The sequence below is a fragment of the Cebidichthys violaceus genome, unplaced genomic scaffold (genome assembly GCF_023349555.1).
Source record: "Cebidichthys violaceus isolate CVI_PGR_0920_01 unplaced genomic scaffold, fCebVio1.0.p SCAF_27, whole genome shotgun sequence".
Lineage (NCBI taxonomy): Eukaryota > Metazoa > Chordata > Actinopteri > Perciformes > Stichaeidae > Cebidichthys > Cebidichthys violaceus.
Window position 1 is genome coordinate 3,234,376 of NW_027176450.1, and position 23,704 is coordinate 3,258,079.

Here is a 23,704-nt window from a genome sequence, read left to right on the forward strand (position 1 = left end):
AGTTATTATAAATATATATACAGTTGTGGTCAAAAGTTTACATACACTTGTAAAGAACATAATGTCATGGCTCTCTTGAGTTTCCAGTTATTTCTACAACTCTGATTTTTCTCTGATAGAGTGATTGGAACAGATACTTCTTTGTCACAAAAAACATTCATGAAGTTTGGTTCTTTCATGACTTTATTATGGGTTAACAGAAAAAGTGACAAAATCTGCTGGGTCAAAAATATACATACAGCAACATGAATTAGAAATTTTGGTGACTTAGAAAGTTGTGTCAATGAAATGAGCTTCATAGCATGGCCTCTTAACTTCTTGTGAGTGATTATGAGTGACTACAACTGGTGACTTCTCTGAGGCCATTTAAATAGGGCTCATTGGATACAAACGCCCACAAACGCTACAATGGGAAAGTCAAAGGAGCTCAGCATGGATCTGAAAAAGCGAATCATTGACTTGAACAAGTCAGGAAAGTCACTTGGAGCCATTTCAAAGCAGCTGCAGGTCCCAAGAGCAACAGTGCAAACAATTGTTTGTAAGTATAAAGTGCATGGCACTGTTTTGTCACTGCCACGATCAGGAAGAAAACGCAAGCTATCACCTGCTGCTGAGAGAAAATTGGTCAGGAGGGTGAAGAGTCAACCAAGAATCACCAAAAAGCAGATCTGCCAAGAATTAGAAGCTGCTGGAACACAGGTGTCAGTGTCCACAGTCAAGCGTGTTTTTGCATCTCCATGGACTGAGAGGCTGCCGTGCAAGAAGGAAGCCCTTGCTCCAAAAGTGGCACCTTAAGGCTCGACTGAAGTTTGCTGCTGATCACATGGACAAAGATAAGACCTTCTGGAGGAAAGTTCTGTGGTCAGACGAAACAAAAATCAAGCTGTTTGGCCACAATGCCCAGCAATATGTTTGGAGGAGAAAAGGTGAGGCCTTTAACCCCAAGAACACCATGCCTACCGTCAAGCACGGTGGTGGTAGTAGTATGCTGTGGGGCTGTTTTGCTGCCAATGGAACTGGTGCTTTACAGAGAGTAAATGGGATAATGAAGAAGGAGGATTACCTTCAAATTCTTCAAGATAACCTAAAATCATCAGCCCAAAGGTTGGGTCTTGGGCACAGTTGGGTGTTCCAACAGGACAATGACCCCAAACACACATCAAAAGTGGTAATGGAATGGCTAAATCAGGCTAGAATTAGGGTTTTAGAATGGCCTTCCCAAAGTCCTGACTTGAATCCCATTGAGAACATGTGGACAATGCTGAAGAAACAAGTCCATGTCAGAAAGCCATCAAATTTAACTGAACTGCACCAATTATTATATATATATATATATACATACATATATACACACATATATATATATACATACATATATATACACACATATATATATATATATATATATATATATATATATATATATATATACATACATATATACACACATATATATATATATATATACATACATATATACACACACATATATATATATATATATATATATATATATATATATATATATATATGTGTATGTATGTGTTTATATGTACGACTGTGGCTCAGTGGACCATTGAGCAGAGTACAGCCTCAGATCCTCAAGCAGAGCCCCTCTTATGCTCCTTAATCCTGATTTAAGACTAAATGTGACCAGCCTTTTGAAGTCAGGATGAAGACCCCTCATCCTGATGTTATTTAATTTTACTGTACTAAAGTGTTTTGTTTTGTCTATTAAGCACATTGTAACTGTGCTAGAGTGCTAACTGAAGAATAATGTATTAAATAATGTAATGTCAGTCAGTGTTTGTGTACATAGTGTTTGTTTTATTACTGCAGATTCTGTTTTAATTTAAGTTCTGCACACATGTAGCCATACATGGATATTCTGAGTATATCACTTTGTTGTAACCATCTAGTCGTTTTCCATTTAGGGTAGTCAGCTGATCACCTCTTCCTGATTATTAACTGATACAATCAACAAGCAGGCTGCTCAGAGACACTTTGACGACATTCAGGCCTATCAAACGTACAAAGACAGTCACCAGTTAATAAGTCCCCTTTACTACATCTTCTAAAGAAAACCTAAGTCCCTAGTGGTCAAGAGATTGGACAGGCATTCTTTAGGAGATTAAAAATACACCGTGAAATACCACAATGCAGCTCCATGGCTGAACTCTACAGACAAACATTCAGTTTATACTATCCTTATTTTGTATTTTTAGGCCTAAATCTTCTACACGTGTCCTAAACATTACATTTGAGGACGTTATACTGGTCTCAAAACAGCAGAATATAACGTCGCTTTCCATTGGTGAAGTCAAAGTGTCCGTCAAAGGAAGTATCCACTCACAGACAGCATTACATGTCGGGGTGGATGTGTTCAATGTGTACAGTATGCTGCAAAACTGTTGATAATTTCACGGCTAAAGCTTTTTCGGGAGATTTAAGCAGCTAGCTGCTCGTTTCCTCCATTGCTGCTGACAGGTAGGTACTGTTGAACTACCGATACACATTTCTCTAACCATTTGTATCAGTTATCACGCACACAAACACCCAGGAAACAAGTAGTTACCAAACTGAGATAGATTGTAAGCAGCGTTTAGGAAACGCTTCTCGGGTTTTTCTGTAGCAGCCGGCAGCTTCTCTGGGACCTTTGTCACCGGACTGTGCTGGAAGGTGAAGTTAAGTCAGGGATATTGTTAGCAAGTACAGGCCAGTAGCACTAAGAGCACTTTGCGAACCGGGGGAGGGGAGGGATATAGAGCTGAGAGGAGAATCTTCTCCCACCTCGAGGAAAACGAAAGTGCTTTCTCTCACATTCTATGACTAAACAAGTGTGTATTTATGCCAGAGTTAACGCTTCGTGGTTGTACTTTTGTGGGCTGAGGTCGTTTAATGTGTCGCCTTCGCCGACAGTAAAATTCATCATCTAGCGAAGTGCTGCGTTTCTGTACCACTGTCAAAGTACACAGAATAACTCAAATGACTTCCGGTTTACGTTAGGAAAATAAAAGTAGACCAATCTACTCGAATGTATGAGAACCGTACTTAATGCAAATATTTGTGTTAGTGTTTCTATATTTTCCAAATTCCATTTTACTGGCAGAGTGATAACATACAGTGTGAGCACAACATTATATATAAGTTACTGATGAGGCAAAGTGGGCATCTGTGCTCCCAAGACTGAGCCCAAGATTCACAGTGTCTAATTTGGCTTTTGGTTTTTACAACTTTGTCACACATGTTGTAAATTTGCTGCAAATACGCACAATATCAACATAGACGGGCCAGGTAGTATTCTTCCAGCACCGTAGTAATGTTTTTTGGGTAAATAGTAAATCCTCTGAGTAATCTGAATATGAAGGCCTAGGGCATCATAGGGGAATCAGGGACCATCATAATGTTGTATTGCTACATGCTCCATTGACACCCTTAATATCTTATTCTATTTGAGCACATTTTATTTTGTTTTTCACTTTATGCTTTTTAAAATCCTATTTGAATGTGTCATTTTGTATTGTCATGTGTTGTCTCAATGCCTTTTATGTCTTCTGTAAAAGATACAAAATGCCTCGTTGTCGAAAGGTACTTCACAAATTAACTTTGCCTAAATAATTACAGCACCATTACTTCAAAAAGTAAAGGTGCCTCTGCGTATTTGTTTGGGGTGTAATTCAAATGTTGCTTAAAAAACACGGTTTAGGGCTGTCATGACAGAATCCCTTTCAGGTTATACTTATTTGATGGGCACACGCTCTGCTGAAAGATGTTGACAAGTATTTTTTTTATTTTGGTTACAAATAGCTATGCTTCCGGTTTGCGCTTGTCGTACTTTGACGGACTTGACACATGTGTGTTCAGTACAGCCAGTGCTGAACTGTTATGATGTGTCAATAAGTTAAAAGGTGGACGGCACCAAGGATGAGAGGGCCCCCCCGGTACCTGAGCGGGATACTAGAGGTACGTTCAGACGTTAGGACACAGTGATGACAGAGAACTTGTGCTCGGGTTGCTTCGCCGTTTAAACCCGCTCGCTATCTTCTCAACCTCTCAGTCAGTCACTCTGAAAAATTGTTATTACCGCTGCTCTGGACATGATGTCCGCCTGCTGCCGTTCCTCTCTGAACATGTCTGTTTCCCATCGACATTTCATTGATACGCGATGTTAGAACTCAGATAGTGTTGTCGCTGTTACCGCGTCGCTTCAATATTTCGCCACTCCTGTGTGAAATCTCCGTGTAAAATAAATGGCAAAGCAACTGTTTCTCAGTGAGCTGGTATGACCCCCACCACCCCCCTCTCTTCCTATCCGCATCAAATACACAGCCACAGACCTGCGTTGTATGTAGACGACCAGTTGCAGCAGCACACACGACTATTCTGACACAGTTTAGTCCACGAGTTTAGTCAGCAGCTGTTCGATAAGCTTACAATGTTTCGGAAACCATTGCATGTTAAAACCGTCACACGTCCAGTTAGCAGGCTATAGAGCTAGCACGCTAACTAGCTACTTTTATTCCTAGTAACACTGCTAGGAAATGGAGCCACTGGCCAGCAAAATGCTGTCCACAGATGCATGTGCCCGGACAGAACATCCCCAGTTTAATTAATCACTGTGGATGTTTGGAGACATTTCGACGACATTGCCATTGGAGAGTTTGACAGCAGTGAAATATCCCCACTACTGTACTGTACTTGGGGTTTCTCCTTCAAACCAAAGCAAGATGGACTCTCATTCGGCTCGTCCGTCTTGTCAGAGCTCAGATCGACATTTTTGCACGGAGATGAAAATGTGTGCTTACAAGGTGGGAGCACGTTAGGTAGGCAAACGCGTCGTTTATTCGCATAGCTTGCACATTTAGTGCTGTTATTCTGCGCGAGAAGCTCGATACAGTGGCTCAACTCCCGAGACGGACCGTCCGATCGGGCATCAGCAGTTCCACCTGAGAACAAACTAACGTGAAACCTGTGCGCAGTGAAAGCCTCACGGCTACTGTGGCAGCTTCATTAGGCTGTATGCCATTTACAAAAGGCGTCCAGTGGTCGCAGGGTTTCGGCCTACATGTTTTGGTTTTGGCCACAAGGGCGGATCACTGCACGATTGAAATGATCGGTAATCAGATCAGACAAAATGTCCCACCGTACTTTGAAGCTGACGAGGTCTCGTGCTACGCGGCGTCAATCACTATTGCTCTGTTAAAGTTGCTTTGCACACATTTGTCCTGCAGCCGAGCTCATGTTGTTGGAGGATCGTTGCAGAAATGACCGTGTAACGCATGACTGAGAGCGGTGTCTTGTATTTTATAGGTCATCGTCATTGCATGACAAAGGCTGTGGCAGATTCATCTTCATCACTCATACAGCATTCCCATAGCTTTTTCTTGTGTAAGTATCCCTGTTTTTTCACTCAACATTCATGAATACACACACGGGCATCTAGTCAGGATGACGTCCACACCAATACATGCACTCATTCATTCATTGATTGCTAATTTAATTTGTGTCATAGATGCAGAACAAGTTCAAACATGTTAAGGACAAACCAATAAAGGAAATGATACAGAGATGTTTAATTAATTAATAATTCACTAATGTGTATGTGTGCAAACCATTATAATGTGCAGTTCATAGGAGAACGTGGCTGTTAGGATGCATATTGTTTTATACAACCCTCTCTTTGGTTTGTTAGAGCAATTTGACTTTTCTTGACTTAGTTACATTTCGTTTAGCTGAATGACTTATAATGAACTATTAAACAGCTTCAGACCATTAGAAGACACCTTCGTGCAAGGATCAGAGAAACTCTGCCCATACAGCAAATCCAATTATTGTTTTTTCCATGGTACCTACATTTTAGTAATTAATTATGTACCCATTTGATCTGACAGAATCAAGGAAATATTTCACCTATAAATCATTTTACATAACTAGTGACTTGACAGCAGAGGTCGGCAGCTAACTGACCACTTTCTGTTGTGACTTTGTCCCTGTTATCTTTTTCTCAACAAAAACTAGCCGAGGAAAGCTCTAAGAAAGCACAGAGTCCATTATTGATCGTGTGCAGCTCTTGTGCTGACCAGTAACAGAGAAGAACATGTTGACCACTGGTCAACAGCAATGACTAGTAGAACCCTCGGTTTGTCAGATTCAAATCAGCAGTCCTGTGATGTTTAGAGCCCGACTGATACCGACTTTTGAGGCCGATACAATTAGGGAGTAAAATAATTTTGCTATGGGTATATACTGTATATACTTCTTATTACATAAATATATGTATTAAGAAGTTACACTGATGTCAGTTCCTCGTTAAATTGTAAAATATTCTCCTTTACTAGAGATGCACTGACTAAATTTGATAGAAAATCTGAATAACTTTTTTCACCACTGTCCCAAAAAATGATTTCAGCTGTTCAAAAGTAAGTATGCCTTCTTCACTTAAGTAGTGTGCGGCACACGTGTAAAATATATATTTATATATATATATATATATATATATATATATATATATATATATATATATATATATATATATAAATTATGAGACATCTTCATCATTACATCTTTGTCCCAAGCGTTTGGTAACCTCATTTGACTGATCCTTGCAAAAAAATAATATGCTATCATTTCTGGAAACATGGGAAATGAACTGTGCGATTAATCCCTAAACTGTTGTGGAACAAGCATTAGGGCATTAGGGCAACATGCGGCAATGTAACATCAACTTATTTAGATAACATGTGACATATAGCATGTTAGTTTTTAAGATCATGTTATATATCAAATTGTATACAAATAAAAATATATATTTATACCTATAAATATGCTCTCCTCCCATCTAAATCGTTGCGCCAGTTAGCATCATGGTTAGGGTAACGTTAGCATTTAGCAGACACCTGGAAGAAATTGGTCGGGCCTAACTCGTCTGGTCATTTGACATGTTTTCACACCTAACCAGGGTTATGAACTTTGCTTCAAATTCAAACAAGCCGAAAAGGAAGTATAGTAACCAATGATTTTCTTACAAACAAGACAAAGGTAAAAACAACCTTCTGGTCTGTGTCACTCCCTACTTGCTACCTGGTTCTTTACAGTCTCCCCATTTTGGATTCTCAGAGTGAAATGTATGCTCTAATTATTACCCTCAAAATCCTGTGTCCATGGCAGGTTCACTACTTTTTGCTTACAGTACTCGCAATGTAACAATGCCGGTTTGTTAGATGTGAAAATCACAGTGGTGGTACACTTCACCTGTCAGTGATGATGCGATTGTGATGATGATGATGATGTTTTTTTAGTGTCTGAAATGTCATTTGAAAACCACCTGCTCCAAAAACAATGCATTTAGTAATCTTAAACCACTTCATAACAGTGATTAAGCATATGATTGTTAATGTAGTTAAAGGTCACAGTTTTATGGTTCCATCGGGGAACAGTACATTTTCTAAATTATGTACTTTTCATGTATCTCAGCCCAAGCTGACATCTTATGTGAAAAAGTAGTTTACGGTTGTTGTTCTCATCAGGGTATTAGTCTAGTCTCATATATGTGTGTGTGTGTGTGTGTGTGTGTGTGTGTGTGTGTGTGTGTGTGTGTGTATATGAATATATGTATATATATATGCTATGTATGTATCTATATATGTATTTATATATACTGTATGTTTGTATGTATGTATATATACATATATATATATATATATATGTGTGTGTGTGTGTGTGTGTGTGTGTGTGTATGTATGTATATATGTATGTATGTACATGTATATATGTAATACATATACATAAGTACATAGATACGTATACATACATATTATGTATGTGCTGTATATGTATCTATGTACGTATGTATGTATGTATATGTGTGTGTATATATATGAATATATGTGTGTGTATATATATATGCTATGTATGTATCTATATATGTATTTATATATACTGTATTGTTTGTATGTATGTATATGTATATATGTATGTATATATATATATGTATGTATATATGTATGTATATATGTATGTGTATATGTATGTATATGTACTGTATGTATGTATGTATATATGTATGTATGTATGTATGTACATGTATATATGTATATGTATGTATATATATATACCTGTATGTGTATATGTATATATGTATCTATGTATGTATGTATGTATGTATGTATGTATATGTAATACATATACATAAGTACATAGATACGTATACATACATATTATGTATGTACTGTATATGTATTTATGTACGTATGTATGTATATGTGTGTATATGCATATAAATGTACGTATGTGTGTACATATGTATATGTAATATGTATTTGTGTATGTACATATGTGTGTATGTACGTATGTGTGTATGTATACATTATTATGTATATGTACGTGTGTATGTATATATTCTTATGTATATGTATGTGTGTATGTATATATTCTTATGTATATGTATGTGTGTATGTATATATTCTTATATATGTGTGTGAATGTATGTATACGTAAGCATGCATGCATGCGTATGTATGTAAATATGTAAGTATATGTATGTCTGTGTATGTACGTATGTAGGTGTATATATATATATATATGTATGCATGTGTGTATGTATGTGTATATATGTATATATATATATATATATACACACACATACATACACACATTTATAAACACACTCATATACTGTATATGAGACTAGACTAATACCCTGATGAGAACAACAACATTTTCACATAAGATGTCAGCTTGGGCTGAGTTACATGAAAAGTACATCATTTAGAAAATGTAGGTCATCCCCCGGTGGAACCATAAAACTGTGACCTTTAACTACATTAACAATCATATGCTTAATCACTGTGCTAAGATAGTTTCACATTGTAGTCAGTCTCTCTATTCTTTGATAATGGTGGGTGGTGTTGTTGACATGTTAAAGATTCACTCAAACTGCTTTGAGTACCTGTTGCTTGCAGCGCTACATCTTAACGGCTCAGAATGACTGCATATTATTTAACCATTCTACTTAATACTAATATTTCAAACTGATCCCCTAGCAAAGTGCCAAAAATGCCTGTAAGCAGATATTTTCTAAAACAAATCCTGTATACTGCAGCTTCATAAAAAGAGCACTCCAGTGTGTAAAATAATGACTGGAGAAAACTGATTTTAAGTGTAATGACCACCATGTAAACCTTGACATACATCCACTTAAGATTCACTGCTATTTATATATTTATATGTATGAACTGTTTTGGGGATTACAGCCTGATGTGATTATTTATACAACAATTATTCATTCAAGTTATTGAATGTTCTGGTCAGGTCATCTACATTACCAATAGTTACAGTTATGAACACTAATATTTTGTTAGTTGGTATATCTGCTTCCATAGATAATAAATAACTAATGATGCTCGTTAGGATGCATGTTTTCACGCTGCATGTGTTGTATAAACATGGTCTGACGGTGTGCCCAATCTGTTATAGGTGCGGTAGTACCATGAAGGGTGGAGGAAGGGGCAAGGAGCCACCTGTTGCAGGGGAGGTCACTGGCAAGCGCCCCAAACGCAAGTGCCTGCAGTGGCACCCGCTTCTCTCCAAAAAGGCTCTGGATTTCTCTGAGGAGGAAGAAGAGGAGGATGAAGAGGAGCTGGAGAAGGTGAGTGTAGTTTATGGCTTGACAGGTCATGTAATCACCTCCGTCCACGCACTGAACAATAGATTGGTCAGCTTATTACCCTGATGGGACAGAAAACAATCTGATGGTTTCTGAACTTGTTCTCAGCAGCCAGTGCTGTGTGGCCAGGACCAGGAGTCCCAGGTGCAGTGTGGCAGCACAACAGAGGAAGTGGAGGAGGACTCGAGTGAACAGCGGGCACGGCGGCCGATGAATGCCTTCCTCCTATTCTGCAAACGCCACCGCTCCCTGGTGCGGCAGGAACACCCGCGCTTGGATAACCGCGGGGCCACCAAGATCCTGGCTGACTGGTGGGCTGTGCTGGAGCCCAAAGAGAAGCAGAAATACACTGACATGGCCAAGGAGGTGACTCATGCAGCTGCACTAACTTCATTTCTAACCATCCTGACAGTGGCACCAAAGTCACTTGATGGTTTAGAACAGTATTTTCAATCAATCAAGAGTTGGGGATATACACATGTTGATGATAAAAGCCTGGATTTTCTTATAGAGTTTTACTGGTGTTGTGTACAAAGTTAAACATTGCTTTGCGCTAAAGACCTAATCCAGCTTGATATCATCATAAGCTATACCGCCAACCATAACACTGCACAGAAGGAAGCGTGCATCTATACTGCTAGTTCACCTGGCAACACTGAGCTAACGAACGTTAACGCCATTAATGTTATGTCTCGCGCTGTCACAGGCCTCTCGTCCATGAGTAGATGCACGCTTCCTGATACAGTTGGCGGGTGTAGCTCGGCATGAAACTGCTCTGTGGATTATCTTGAGTAACCGGATCATGATTTCTGGAAAAAGACTTTAATGTTCAGGGCTCCAGACTAACTTTTCCACAGGTAGCACTGATGCTACACACGTTCTCAGTTGGTCACACCTTTTTTGGTACGGCATAATATTAATGAGGGGTTGAATATAACTAAGTAGAAGATGATACTTTCTACTCCACTACATTTCAGAGGCAAATATTAGACCTTTTACTTCCCTACAATTATTAATGAGTATATGATCTGATCAAATCACACCCACACGGCCTGGTGAAGCTGATATACTGAATTTCTGAATTTCTGACTGTTACTTTATTTTCTCTTACATTTTTGATGAAGTACTATAATGAAATACTTTGACTTGATGATATGATACCAGGGGTTTCAAGGTTTTGCTTGTAACCAAATCTATTCTGTCCTTTCAGTACAAGGATGCCTTTATGAAGGCAAACCCGGGCTACAAGTGGTGTCCCACCACCAGCAAACCAGTCAAAAGCCCTTCCTGTCAGCCAGTCAGCAACCCCCGCAAAAAAGTTTGGTCCTTCTCTTCCAACTCACCCAAGGACTCCTCCACTGCCAAAAAAGTGCCCAAAACTGACAGCATGCCACAGTTAAACTTTGCCATGGCAGGTGTGTATAATATAACACTGTGTGTTTGTGGACTATATGACAAAATGTTGGATTGGTTTTGTAACTACTGTTGTTGTCAGATCCTACAAAGATGGGAGGCCTTAGCATGCTGCTGTTAGCTGGGGAACACGCCCTCACAAACAGAGAGGTAGGTCACTGCTGGAGGCCACCCATGTGTGCATCCTTGTCATGAACCAGCTCTACTATCAGACTAATTACTGATGCTGCTTTCATCTGTGTTTTGTGCAATATACTTTTTAATATTCAATTCCCTTTTTGTTTAGCAGACCAACTAATATGTTATTGTTTACCTCTCTAGATCCCTTCCTACACTAAACCTAGTTTACCTGACATAGCCAGCGAAGGGAACTCCTGTCCAGGGGATGAGGAAGAGGTTTGTCCTGAGACTTTACATTTTACACCAGATACTGGAGGTTGTGTTGTGTCTCTAGTGCAGTAGCTAGTGGTGGAAAGTAACTGAGTACATTTACTCAGGTCCTGGACTAATGTACAGTTTTGAGGTACTTATACTATACTTGAGTATTACCATTTTATGTTAGAATATGTTCAGATTATTAATATGAATATACCCAGCAGTATGTAGAGAAGTTCAAATTAGCACCACTTTATCAGCTGTACATTAAAATGATGCTGACACGTATACATAAGAGAATGAATCTAATAATTTAATGTTATTCTGAAATGGGCTGTTCTGCATAATGAGAATCAGTACTTTCTAATCAAAGGGTTATAACAACAACATTTGTCTTGAAAGTTTGTGCTTTCCTCACTTTTACTAAGATCGTTGGTGTGAATGGTGATCGGCTAAACCCACTTTAACAGTGATTTGTTATTTAATAACTTGCTCACCCTATCTCAACCTACAGATGTTGTCTGGGAAAATACCGAACAGTGTGCCTGACCTCACTGAGAGCAGGGTTAAGTGTGCCTCTTCCCCACTGGCAGAGGTATGACTGAATGTTTATGAATGATGCACCACTTATCATAACTGAGTTTTTGTTCTACAGCCTCTGTAGTTACTTTGGTTCATGACAGTAACAACTTTTAAACAGTATCTGACAGACAGACAAAGCTGTCCTTTATACCTTTTTACAGATATTTGTCAGCTCCAGTGTGACTTCCTCCAGTCACTGCAAACACAAAGCTAATACTAATCAACCGTGTTACTTCTCGGTAGAACCAAAATCATCACTGCCTTACTAATAAATGGCAAGAAAATGATCTGCATAGCCCTTTTAGTGCCACCCTCAGGCGAAAATGTCTGTTTCAATCTAACAGTTTGATGCTACGACATTTGCTGTGCAAATACAATGTGCTTTCAAAAGATGAGCTGAAAGATGTTCAACATCGGTAACCATGGCTAACTTCAGAGGATCAGATCCAAACCTAACTACTGACCAGTCAGCTCACTGGAAAGATGAAGTCACCATTCATACAGGATCCTGACAGGGACTAAAGAGTTTTACAATGAAGTGATAAGAAATACTGAGCAATAGATATTTTAATGTATCAGCTTTCTGTATGTTCTCTCTGAGCTTCTAACAAACACAGAGATAGTTTACCTCACAAAATACGCAAATAGTGAGGATTATAGTTTCTTTCATCCTGACAGCACTGATGCTTTTAGACTTGTATTCAATCACTGCAGACCAGAATAACATGAGGTGATATGTGATAATAATCCACACATCGTGTGCTCTGCCAGCACAATCAGTCTGACATTCATTTTAACTGTATAATGTGCATACATAGTCATAATTCCCACTACAATCTATGGTCTTATAGCCTCACCTATATTAATCTGGACATTTTTTCTAGTGTTTTATCATTTTATTCTGTTATATGAATATATTTTATACATTTCACTTTGTTGAAAATAACTTTTTGCTGTCGCTTTATAACATTATTTTCCAGCTGGTGTCACTGTTTCTTCATATCTTACTGAGTATTGTAAAACCCTGAGTGCACAGAGCCAGTTGATGACCAGCTTTATGACACTGGTCATCCAGGATTACCAGTGAGGCCAGTTTAACCCGAAGAGATCAAGCCCTGGGTTTATTCTGTCCTACTAGAACAGTAAACACGGTGACATCTGATGTAGACAGTAAATATCGCTGAATACTAAGAAAGCTGAGCAGTGTGATCTCAAAAAACGTGTTACTGTATGTTCACAGTCATCTCTCTCTGCGGCACCTGAAGGAAAACCATGCAGACAGTCTGCTCTCTTCCAGCTTGCTGAGGTAAAGCATTCGACAGTTTGCACATAGTTCATCTAAAGTAACACCATGTAGCTTTATTTAATGACTGGAGAGAGTGTTCAACTGTGAAAACACCTATTTTACCTCATACCATGAGTTATCTTTCACGTCAGATATTGAAATATTGTAAAAATGTGACTAAACTGACAAAGTTGCCTTGTTTATGAGTGTGCTAGAAAGAGATGATAGGAGGAATAAAGTATTCAGTCATGGCAAGATTGATAGAAAGATTAAGAAAAGGTTACAGAAACGTCTGATCCATTTAGCAACGTATTATTAGGAGCATAGACTGTTGTCACTTCATATTGCTTCGTTTACCATGGAGTTCTTTTGTTGTGTCGGTAAAGATGTGCTTAGCGTCTGAAGCTGGAAAGATGGACACCGCGGTGTCTCAGCAGCCTGAGGACAGCTCCTCTACAGCCTCTCTCCAGCAAACCACAGTCAAGCCAGAGATCAAGGAGGAGACACAAGAGAGAGACGACTGCCCCTCCGCCTCTCACACGTCGGCCCCCTCACCTTCCCTCTCCTCTGTCACTTCTACCTCCACTGATGCCATTCCCCCACAACTCAGCAGCCAAAACACCCGTGTCAAAAACAAGAGCAAGAAAAAAGAGATGGCCAAGTCAAACGATACCGATGAGATCCCCTGCTCAGCAAAGAAGATCTTTAAGAAGTGTAACCCTGCAGAGTCAAACGTGGACAGTGTCTTCAGTACGATCGATGCAGTGGCCAAAGGGGCCTGGAAGGAAACAGAGGAGAAGCCCAAGAAGAAGATACAGAGCAGTCCTAGTAGCGGGAACTCTGGTGTGCCCAAAAAAAAGAGTAAGCCCAAAGTCAAGGCCTTAGTCCAAGACAAAGAGGAGAAGATGGAGGAGGACGGCGGGCAGTGTGGGCAGCACAGTGCCTCTGAGGTGGAAATGACAGAAGAGACGAGTGACGTCAGTCCCAAGACGCAGGTAGAAGAAGCAGGTATAGGAAGCACAGACCTGCAGGGCAGCATGGCAGAGCCCCATCTCTCCCCCTGCAGCCCCTCCCCTTCTAAGCTCAAAGAGGAAGACAAGGGGAAGGAGAGGTCGTGTGAAGGGACCTGTGACTCCAACACAGAGAGCCACGGCTCCAGGAAGTCAGAGCGGAGCTGTAAAGGCGCCCTGTACAAAACCCTCGTTTCTGAGGGAATGCTGACCTCGCTGAGAGCCAACATAGACCGAGGTATCCATTTTCATTCTAGGGCTAACTGAGATTTTAGGACTGGTCTTTTCCTGTTTGTCTGAAACGGTGTATGCGTCGTGTCTGCAGGTAAAAGAGGTGCTCTCCGTGCCTCTGATCATGATGCAAACTGGAGTGATGACAGCTGGACAGTTTCTCAGATAGGACCTAATAACCCCAAGAAGCTGAAGAAGTCCAAGTCCAAAGAAGAATGTTCACAAGGGTGAGTCATGTCTTATTACTATGTTGTACTTTTCTGTGGAGCATTTAGCACAGTCATCTTCATGTCATTCCTTGTATTAAAGCCATTGTAAATCCCATTAACTCTTAAAGTTATTTATTCTTTACCAAACTACACCAATCACATTTTTTTTTATTTCTGGATGCTGTTTACAAGCCATATTTATTTATTTTGTCACTTTCACTTTTCTATTGTACAGGATTTACTCCTTCAAGATATTAAAGGCAAATTCCAATATTTTTCAGCTTGGCTCTTATTCTCATAATTGTGGCCATTCTGATTGTAGGTCATAATAACTTTGCACTCACCAACTCCGTTGTATAGACTTAAGAAATGTGACATATATCAGGGCAAGCATCACACGACTCATAAAGCTTTACAGACAACCTCCAATGATTTTAATACAACATGATTTGCGCACCGCATTTTAATGTTGTTTTGCCGTAGTTGCTTCTACCCAGTTTCTACATCAGACACAGTTATTATGAGTAACACCCAGGTTAAAATGTACTGTAATTTCACTATAATATTACATGCACTGGTGAGTGATTTTAATCCCCATCTGCAGTGCACATCTCTCTATACATTAAATTATAACGACATCCCCCCGTTTTTAAGCGCAGCCTTGCTGGTAACCAGTAATATTAGTCCCATCTAGAGAGGCACTAACATCGTGGTACAGAGTTTTTGTGTATAGAGCTGTGTTTTCTGTTACTGAGAAAAACGCTAAGATCGTAAGATCGCTAACCTGATAGAAAAATTTAAAAAACGGCATATTAACATTCACATTCAGTCCACTAATTGAATGAAGGGAAAACTTAAGTTTAAGAGAAAGATATCCTGCAAGCTTAAATGTGTCTGTCTGAACGGGGTTTTAGGAGGCTGTTTTTGATTTTATGGGGAAGTTAAGTTTAATCATTCAAGTTGCGCGAAGAAAACATAATGTAGAATTGAAACAAAAATTAAACCGTAAACTCATACATTCTGTAATATTCCTGGGTGTGAGGAAGGTAGTTCTGATGCTCTCACTGGTTAAGATACTTTACTAATCTCTGGAGGGAAATGTATTATATGATGTTTTCACCTCTGTGTTGTTTTAAGGTTATATGCTCAAAGATATAAACTCTGAACTTCACATGTCAGCCTAGGGAAACTGGAGGAGGAGTTTGAAAGGAAGTTTAACAGCCTGCCACAGTACAGCCCAATGACATTTGATAAGAAGGGGACCGCTGTCACAAAGAAGAAGAAGCCTGACAGCTCCATCGTCCAAGAGGAAGTCTCTAAAGCCGGGAAGGGTAAGAAAGAAATGAAAGCTATCTCTGCGTAATAAAACAGTGACTTCTTTAAATATCCTCTCATCTCATCCATCTTCTGTTGGTAGAGTCATGTTTTCTCTTAGTTAAAGACTCCATAACATAGCATTTCCATGCTCCTTTTTTCTTTGTTTCTTTGCTATATCAGGGCCATCTCCATCTCAGAAAAAGACTTCATTCCACAAGATTGTTAGGAAGCACAAACACAAAAAGGAGAGACCAGGTGCAGTGGACAAAGGTGAACTAGAATGTTGATGTTTGTGCATTATGAAGCAGGGTATTTACCAGATTCCTCTAGCTGTTACCCATTACCACATTTTATATGTAGCAGTCTGTATGTCTAGTTTATTGCTTTAAAATTCCTTTTGGCGAAAAAAACCACTTGAATTACAGAATTTACTTTCAAAGCACAAAAAAAGCTATTATTTGCATTGACAAGGCTGTAAAAATCTATAAATTATGAACTACACTTATATGTTTCAGGTTGCACTATTTATTTTATAAAGAAATTAATATATTCATAAGAAATATTTATTGAAATTAGGTGTTGAGGCCTGTTTGTCAACAACACAAATCACAATGATGCTAAATGAAAGAAGAAGTGTTGTCTCTGTGACTTACCTTCTTGTTAAGAGGACTGAAACTCATTTTCATTTCTACCTCTGAATTCTTTTTCCACAGCAGCGGTACAGAGTGACTCCACCACGCTGGATTCACATTCAAAAGCCAAATCATGTGCCCCCGTTGCCATAATGTGCCCAGACGTCCAGGGCAGCGCTAGTATGGAGATGCTAGTTGGTAGCCAGAAGAGGAAGGCCAGGAAGACCAAGATCACACACTTGGTGCGCACAGCTGACGGCAGTGTGTCTCCAGTGGAGGGTGAGTGATGACCGATCGATTGATCGTTAAGAGTGGGATTAGAAAGATCTGTAAAGTTTGAACCAGAACGTATCACTGTATGTTAAAGTGATACATGTTAGTGATATAAATTGAACATTTTGACCATAACATCAAATTTATCATCGAATGTATGCTATTATTATTATTATTATTATTATTATTATTTTAGTTCACTTTTATGAGCTGTACTTTTAGAACATTCCTTTGTTAAGGAAAGTGGAACTGAGAGCTTTCTACTGTAGCTAGAGAGGAACTGTCAGCCAGAGAGGAAGTACTTCAGACCTCTTCAAAATAAAGCTACATGTCCAGTTGACATCACAAGGCCTTAGAATTGTGTCTAGACAACTGACAATATATGTAAATTAATAAATAACCAACCATTAACACACGGATTCATGGACCTTCAGTCAGTATTTCTGATACGGTATAAGTGTCTACTTGTCATTTCTTTCTGTATGAATGAGAGTTAACTGAAACTAGTAACTAGTTACGATGAAGATGTAAATTTACTAGCATGGCAGACACTAATGCATTGTCTCTTCAAATGCTATATTTTTAAAACATCAAAACAATGTATAAAAAGAAATGCTCTGCAACAGACTGAAATTGTATATGCTTTTTGTTTGTTTGTTTGTTGTGACAGAGGACAAAACTAGGGACCTGAACCAGGAAGAGGATAAGAAGCCATTACCCCAACAGAATTTATGCAATGAAAAAGGGTGCTACAGTAATCCCAGAGCAGAGGAGGAAGAGGAGGAGGCAGAGAGGAGCACCGCACCACAAGAGCTACCTGCTTTCTTTAGCCTGGCAGCCCTCGCTGAGGTAGCAGCCATGGAAAACGTTCACAGGTAGAGACACAGCCCAGCTTCATTACAACACTGTTGAGTAGCTTATACCATATGCTAATATATTGTAAACGGTGCCTCTCATCTCCTTTAGGTGGCCATTCATTATCATGTCACGTGGCTTATAGACCTATAAGCCTATTTCAGACAACAAAGAAATCAAACTAGTTTAAGTGTGCGCTATGTTTACAATATTTTTACAAAGGATAAATTAACTGAAAGTGAAACGTGTCTACACTGTTTGGTGCCTTTTAAACAGAGCATGGATAAGTTTCACTTTCAGTTCAGTTCCCGACAAGATAAAGATAAATATTCTAAATATAGTGTACACAAAGCTGAAATACGTCCACAGCAGTACTTTGCTTTGCTCCTTATCTATTGTAGGTCATACACTGACTATGGAGAAGTACCTCATACAACCCTGCTTCTGAAGACACAGAACTATCCCTTTAAGTCAATGTGTCATTCTTTTGCTAGTTTAATATTCAATTGGTTTGTTTGGTTTTAATTATTCTGTCTATTTAACATATCTACCAATTACATTCAAGCAAACTAACAAAAAGTCTACCCAGACGTCACTGCTAGCAAACTTAAATGCAACTATCAAAGACATCTGCTTGTTGTCAGCCAAAGCTATCAGCTCCCTTTGTCATGTCACATGTGGTCCTTTACGTGAGGCCTCATGCAGGAGCCACGACGTCATACGACTGATTTGAGAGTAGTTGGCACAATCACAATTTTTTTCCTACTGTCATGTGCAGATTGTCTTTGCTTTAAGAATGATAACGTGTCAATCTGAATGAATATAAATGTAACAATTCCTTTAATTCTGTTCGGAAAGCTCCAACAGCCCCCTCAGGGTCTTAATGCAGGTCTCTGCCCAGGGAACGTCCTCCATTAGGACACCTCACAGTACATCATCACCTGTAATGGCTTCTGACAGTCACATTGACTCGACCAGTCAGTCATGCACCGCTTTGCCTCAGCAAGAGGCTTTGTGACGTCTCACTTATTGTTTCTGTCACAGTGCAGCTCTTTGATGGACAGCTGTAGGGTTGTTCAGGTCCCCTAATGGGACTACTTACACTGCTTAATACAGAATGTTACTTGTTCTATTGCTGATGCCCAACAACGTGAAGCCCTCAACCCTGAACAGATAGCATTAAATGGAAATGTGTGAGATATGATCGTAAGCATAATCGAGTGCCTCCAAACAGGTTGACGCGAGCGATTTACATCAAGTTTATGCAGGTAGGAGGGTATGCTGAATCTGACTTGGAACACTTAAACAAACCTCATAGAGAAAAGTAAATGAGGTTTAACATAACACTCAATAACTGTGATGCCCATTGTGTCAGTCCTCATCATGTCCTCACATAAAATCTCATCTTGAATGATGAAAAAGAGCAAAAAAGTAGCTTTGTGCAGATTCCCTACATGGTTTAATGAAAAAAAAAACACTGGCTATTGGAAAAAGTGTGATCAAACTCTTCATCTTCTTTAACATGGTGTTTCAGAGGCCAGAGAGGCTTGGTTGAGACTCAGAAGAAGGAGCTGGCCCAGACTCCAGTCCTCATTTCCTGCGCTGATCAGTGAAACTCTGCTGCTGTTACGAGAAGCCCCAACATGGACATTGGCAGTGGAGCTTTACTACCTACACTGAAGGGAGACCCGATCAGGACAGACTCCACCTTCCCCTTGTGGTGAATTTGCTTGAGCCGGGGTTCACGGTGTTCCTCGCTATCTCAGTGTTTCCCCAGAAAGCCTTCCTTTGGTTTGAGTGAGGATGCCTTTCTGAAATCCTCACCCCCCCTTTAGATGCTCCTTTGGGCCTGTGGAAGAACCACGCTGTCCCCCAGTGCATGGCTTCCCGTGTAGAGATGGTTGTCATGGGTTTATTTTACACCGTTTTGTCAAGTAGAGGCCATTTTTACGGTCAAGTCTTGCGATTTAAGAAATAATAGCATTTTAGGTTGGGCAAAAAACCCAACACTGCATTGATTTTCTAGACAAACACAGCTTTCTGTCACCTTTTTACCTCACACACACGCCTACTGAAGAGCTCCCTCCACCTCGGGTAGAAGACCTCTGTATTTGAATAGTTCTGATCCCTTGCATTCCTTCCAGCTTCGACCCAAAATGACTTTAACCAGGGTAAATGATCATGATGGACAGACTTCCATTAACAACCACTTGCTGAGTGTGTCCCTGTGGTACACTGATCTACCAAGAATTGGTGGTTGAGTATTTGATATGTAAGTTATGATGCTACTGTAAAATGGTATGTGGTAGCTTCAAATAATCATGTTAGACTGGATGTATAAGAGTAAACCTGTGCATACTTAGCATCTGAGCTAGAGGTGGCTAGAGCTGAGGGTGTTAGTCACGCTGCTTATCCTTTAGTGGTAGGTTCACAGTGTCCCTGTCAGGCTTATGAGACAGTAGGTTGGCTTCAGAACCTCTTTATGATGGGGAAGTTGTGTGAAAGTGATTCAAATATAGCCTTAACCCTCCCACCCAGATCCCCCCCACCCACCCAGACCTAGAACCAGCTTCTTGCTCGACGCCATCACAGTCCTAAAGTCAGTGTAAACATTTTAAATAGTGAAATGCAGTTTTGTCAATACTTGATCTTATTGCAGTTTGCGTAGCAATTAGAAAGGTTAATTCCTTGTGTGCAACTTATTTCATGGAATAGGTGTTTTTTAATGACATAAACACTGCACTAATTTGTAGCTGAAGTTTGAGTTGCTCTTGGAAGGGTAATAGATGCCTTGTCTCCACCTGTCACAGTGTTCCTACACCATAGTGTCTTCAAGTCCTCAGGACCTGGCGAAAGCAGCCTCAGGCTGCAACAGATAAATTTTGTTCATCGAAGTGGAATATTTGTGTCATGAATTTGTTTTATACTACATGTCTCATCAAATGAGCAGTTTGAAAAAACAAAATACAGAAAAAACATCTGATTTTGTGCGCAAACAATATTGATTGAATGTGTTGAAATCAGACGGCTATGCTATGGTAGCTCACAGAGATAATGGAGACAAGGCATTTGATAACAAATTCCCCTTTTTTGTCCGATCGGCCTTTTGAGATTTTATTGCCAAGTAATGGTCTACTCAGAGGTCTCGTGTAATCAATGTTTTCATTGTTTAGAAGTATTTATATTGTTTAGATTTTATTTTTGGCTTTGTTTTGTTCATGTTTAGTCAGAATCATTCCATTTCCATGCCTCTGTCATGGCCACACGTTTGTTTACAGTGACCAGCTTCAGGAGGAAAATAAGGAAGGAAGCAGTTAAGCTGCGGGTTAGTCGTCTTCCCAAGAAGCTGGAAGAGCTGCCACGAGCACGAAGGGTAACAGAGCTGATACCCCTCGCCTCCTTTCCTAGCAGCCTTTTGTTCCTCTGTGTAGACCAATACTTAATTTATCACATTTTAGATTCACATTTCTAACTTTTTATCGCTCTTTGTTTTCTATTTAATCATTTTTCTGTTAATGTGTCTGCGTTTATAATGCTCTTTTTACTAGGTCTTCTTTATGCTTTTTCCTGAGGTCAAGTTTACTGGATTAAGAATGTTGTCAAAAAAGATCAAGCTCACAGACGATGAATGCATCTACGCTTACCTGCTAAGCAAACAGGCACTGAGATAAAATGCACAGTCTCTAGACAGTGAGCTCGTCTCCCCACTTCTGGAGGTGTGTATTTGCATCACCGTTTCTTGGATACGTGTTCAGAGTGTTTTTGGACACTTAACGACAGGACAGACAGATAAGAAATGAAAGGGTCTTAGAGAACTCGTGCGTCTTGAAATAGAACATTTTTCCTATATCAAGGCATTGTTACATGGTAATAATGTTTTGCTGATGTAGGCCCTCGTGTGCAAATAGTACAGTACATGCAACAAATCTATAATTCCTCTCCAAATTTGTCCTTATTATCTCACAAACTAACTGCAAATGTTTCCCAGGTAAGCTTAAGGGAAGCACGTTATGCTTTGCGATAATCCTAATGATAAATGGTATATCTATTTTTTCAGATACGAGAAAAAGTTACATTAAGGATGATATCATCCAAGCAGTAAAATGTATAGTTCTTCCACTGGTGGACATCAGTGTAATTCTTTGCAAAGACAAAGAATTTGTCTTCCCCCGATATAGAGATATATTTGCTTATAGCAGGTGAGTTTAATGACATTTGCCAAAGAAAAGGGAACGTTATATTCAAATGGAAATCCTGTTTTTAAAAAAAAAAAGAAAAGAAGAAGAAAGAAAGCTGGCATAACAGTTGCACTGCATTTCCTAGGTGTGTAAATCTTCAGGTAACAATATCAGCACAATTCATCCTGTGTATCCAGTGGGATTTCCTTGGTGTTTGAGCTCAGAGTTGGAATGAAGTGCAACAAAAAGGCACCACTCAATGCCTCTTTTAATATACAGTATTTGCACCTTATGTCCCAAACCAAAATGATCATGGTCTTTGAAGAAAAGATATAATTTTTACCCACTCTATGAAAATTATGCATTTTAACTATTATATATGCGAGAATCCAGTCAATAACAAATCCACACATCTACCAAACAGCCATAATATACCGTCATCTCCCATCCCGTCACTTTTTCTATCTAGAAAATGCTTCTATAAAGTGAAATTCCTATATTAGTTACCTAAATGACTATAATACCCTTTTGTGCTAGTACTGTCTTCTTGAATGTAATCATTTTGTACCTGTATTTTTCTAATTCAGTCTTGATTGTACTGTATGTATGCTATGATGGTATACTGTTCCTTAGGTGCATAGTTCGTTACAACCGACAGTTCTCATGACAGGATAGCTGCTGTGCTGCGAACTCAATGGAAACGTGTGGAGGTTTTAAGTCCAAAGGACTTCCTGTACTGTGTGAGCATCCATGAGACTGATAACTGAGAGATTCTTGCATTTTGAGTGGTGGGACAAACATTTTCCCTGGTTTGCTACTTCTTTTTTTCCCTTTGCAGTAGAAGTGAAAGTCTGATCAGGACAGTTTATAAAACGAAGACGCTCCTGCAATCAGATTGAGAACAATTGAATGCTTGAGTTTCAACTTATTTATTACTGTTCCTTTTTATAGGTTTAGTTGAATAAAGAAACAATAAAATATACAACTGAATATGCATCCATTTATACATGAAGGTGTATAAGATAACCTACCCTTTACTGGAATGTAGATCATGGCTTCCTTTTGTTTTGTTTTTTGTGACGAAGTTATGCCGGATCTTTAAAGTCTCTTTCCTCTGATAGTTTGTACAACCTGTGCTTAATCTAATTTATGCTACTGGTGATCATCATGACAGATGTGTTTTTTTGATTGTTACCGCCCAGTGGTTAAATGCAGCCTTGCCTTACTGGAACCCCTGCTTAGTGAGGGATCCCTCAGCTACCTTACCTCCTCTCCCCTCCCACAACTCCTATGTCATAACACTGTTTGCTGATGCAACTATTATTCCTTTTACACTTTCAGCTGACGCAACTATTACTTCTTGAACACCTATTAAAATAACATCTATTGCATCTGTGTGAAAAGATGTGTTGTTCATGCTGCTTTGTTGAACTCATGGTTACTCTCCCCTGCCTGGACTGGCCCTGGCTCCTCACAGGACTTATGCTGTGTGGAAGTTGAGCCCACAACAACAGATTCACACTAACTGTAACGTGGGTTTCAAAAACTCTTGATTTAATATTATTACATTTATATGGCAGAATGTTACATAATAGAACAGCCAGAAGTTGGTTTGTATTTATTTATAGTTCTTATTTGCATGTATTACATTTAAATAAAATGTTGCAATAACCTAAACTC

At 39.3% G+C, this 23,704-nt stretch overlaps 1 protein-coding gene across 7 annotated transcripts; it reads left to right on the top strand.

The window, feature by feature from the left end:
- Positions 1 to 3,844: 3,844 nt before the first annotated feature.
- Positions 3,845 to 23,415, top strand: LOC137880117 (HMG box transcription factor BBX). Of its 7 annotated transcripts, none has more exons than XM_068721252.1 (16): positions 3,845 to 3,963; positions 5,311 to 5,388; positions 9,475 to 9,646; positions 9,773 to 10,030; positions 10,875 to 11,079; positions 11,160 to 11,227; positions 11,399 to 11,473; positions 11,967 to 12,047; positions 13,275 to 13,340; positions 13,706 to 14,567; positions 14,655 to 14,787; positions 15,949 to 16,100; positions 16,267 to 16,356; positions 16,800 to 16,997; positions 17,662 to 17,866; positions 19,381 to 23,415. In XM_068721252.1, the coding sequence occupies exons 3-16, from the start codon at positions 9,488 to 9,490 to the stop codon at positions 19,457 to 19,459; spliced, it is 2,631 nt and encodes an 876-aa protein (XP_068577353.1). In that variant the 5' UTR covers positions 3,845 to 3,963; positions 5,311 to 5,388; positions 9,475 to 9,487; the 3' UTR covers positions 19,460 to 23,415. The 7 variants fall into 7 exon arrangements, with proteins under 7 accessions (XP_068577353.1, XP_068577356.1, XP_068577357.1 ...); XM_068721255.1 differs by having other exon boundaries at positions 16,803 to 16,997; XM_068721256.1 differs by having other exon boundaries at positions 9,776 to 10,030.
- The last annotated feature ends 289 nt before the right edge of the window (positions 23,416 to 23,704 follow it).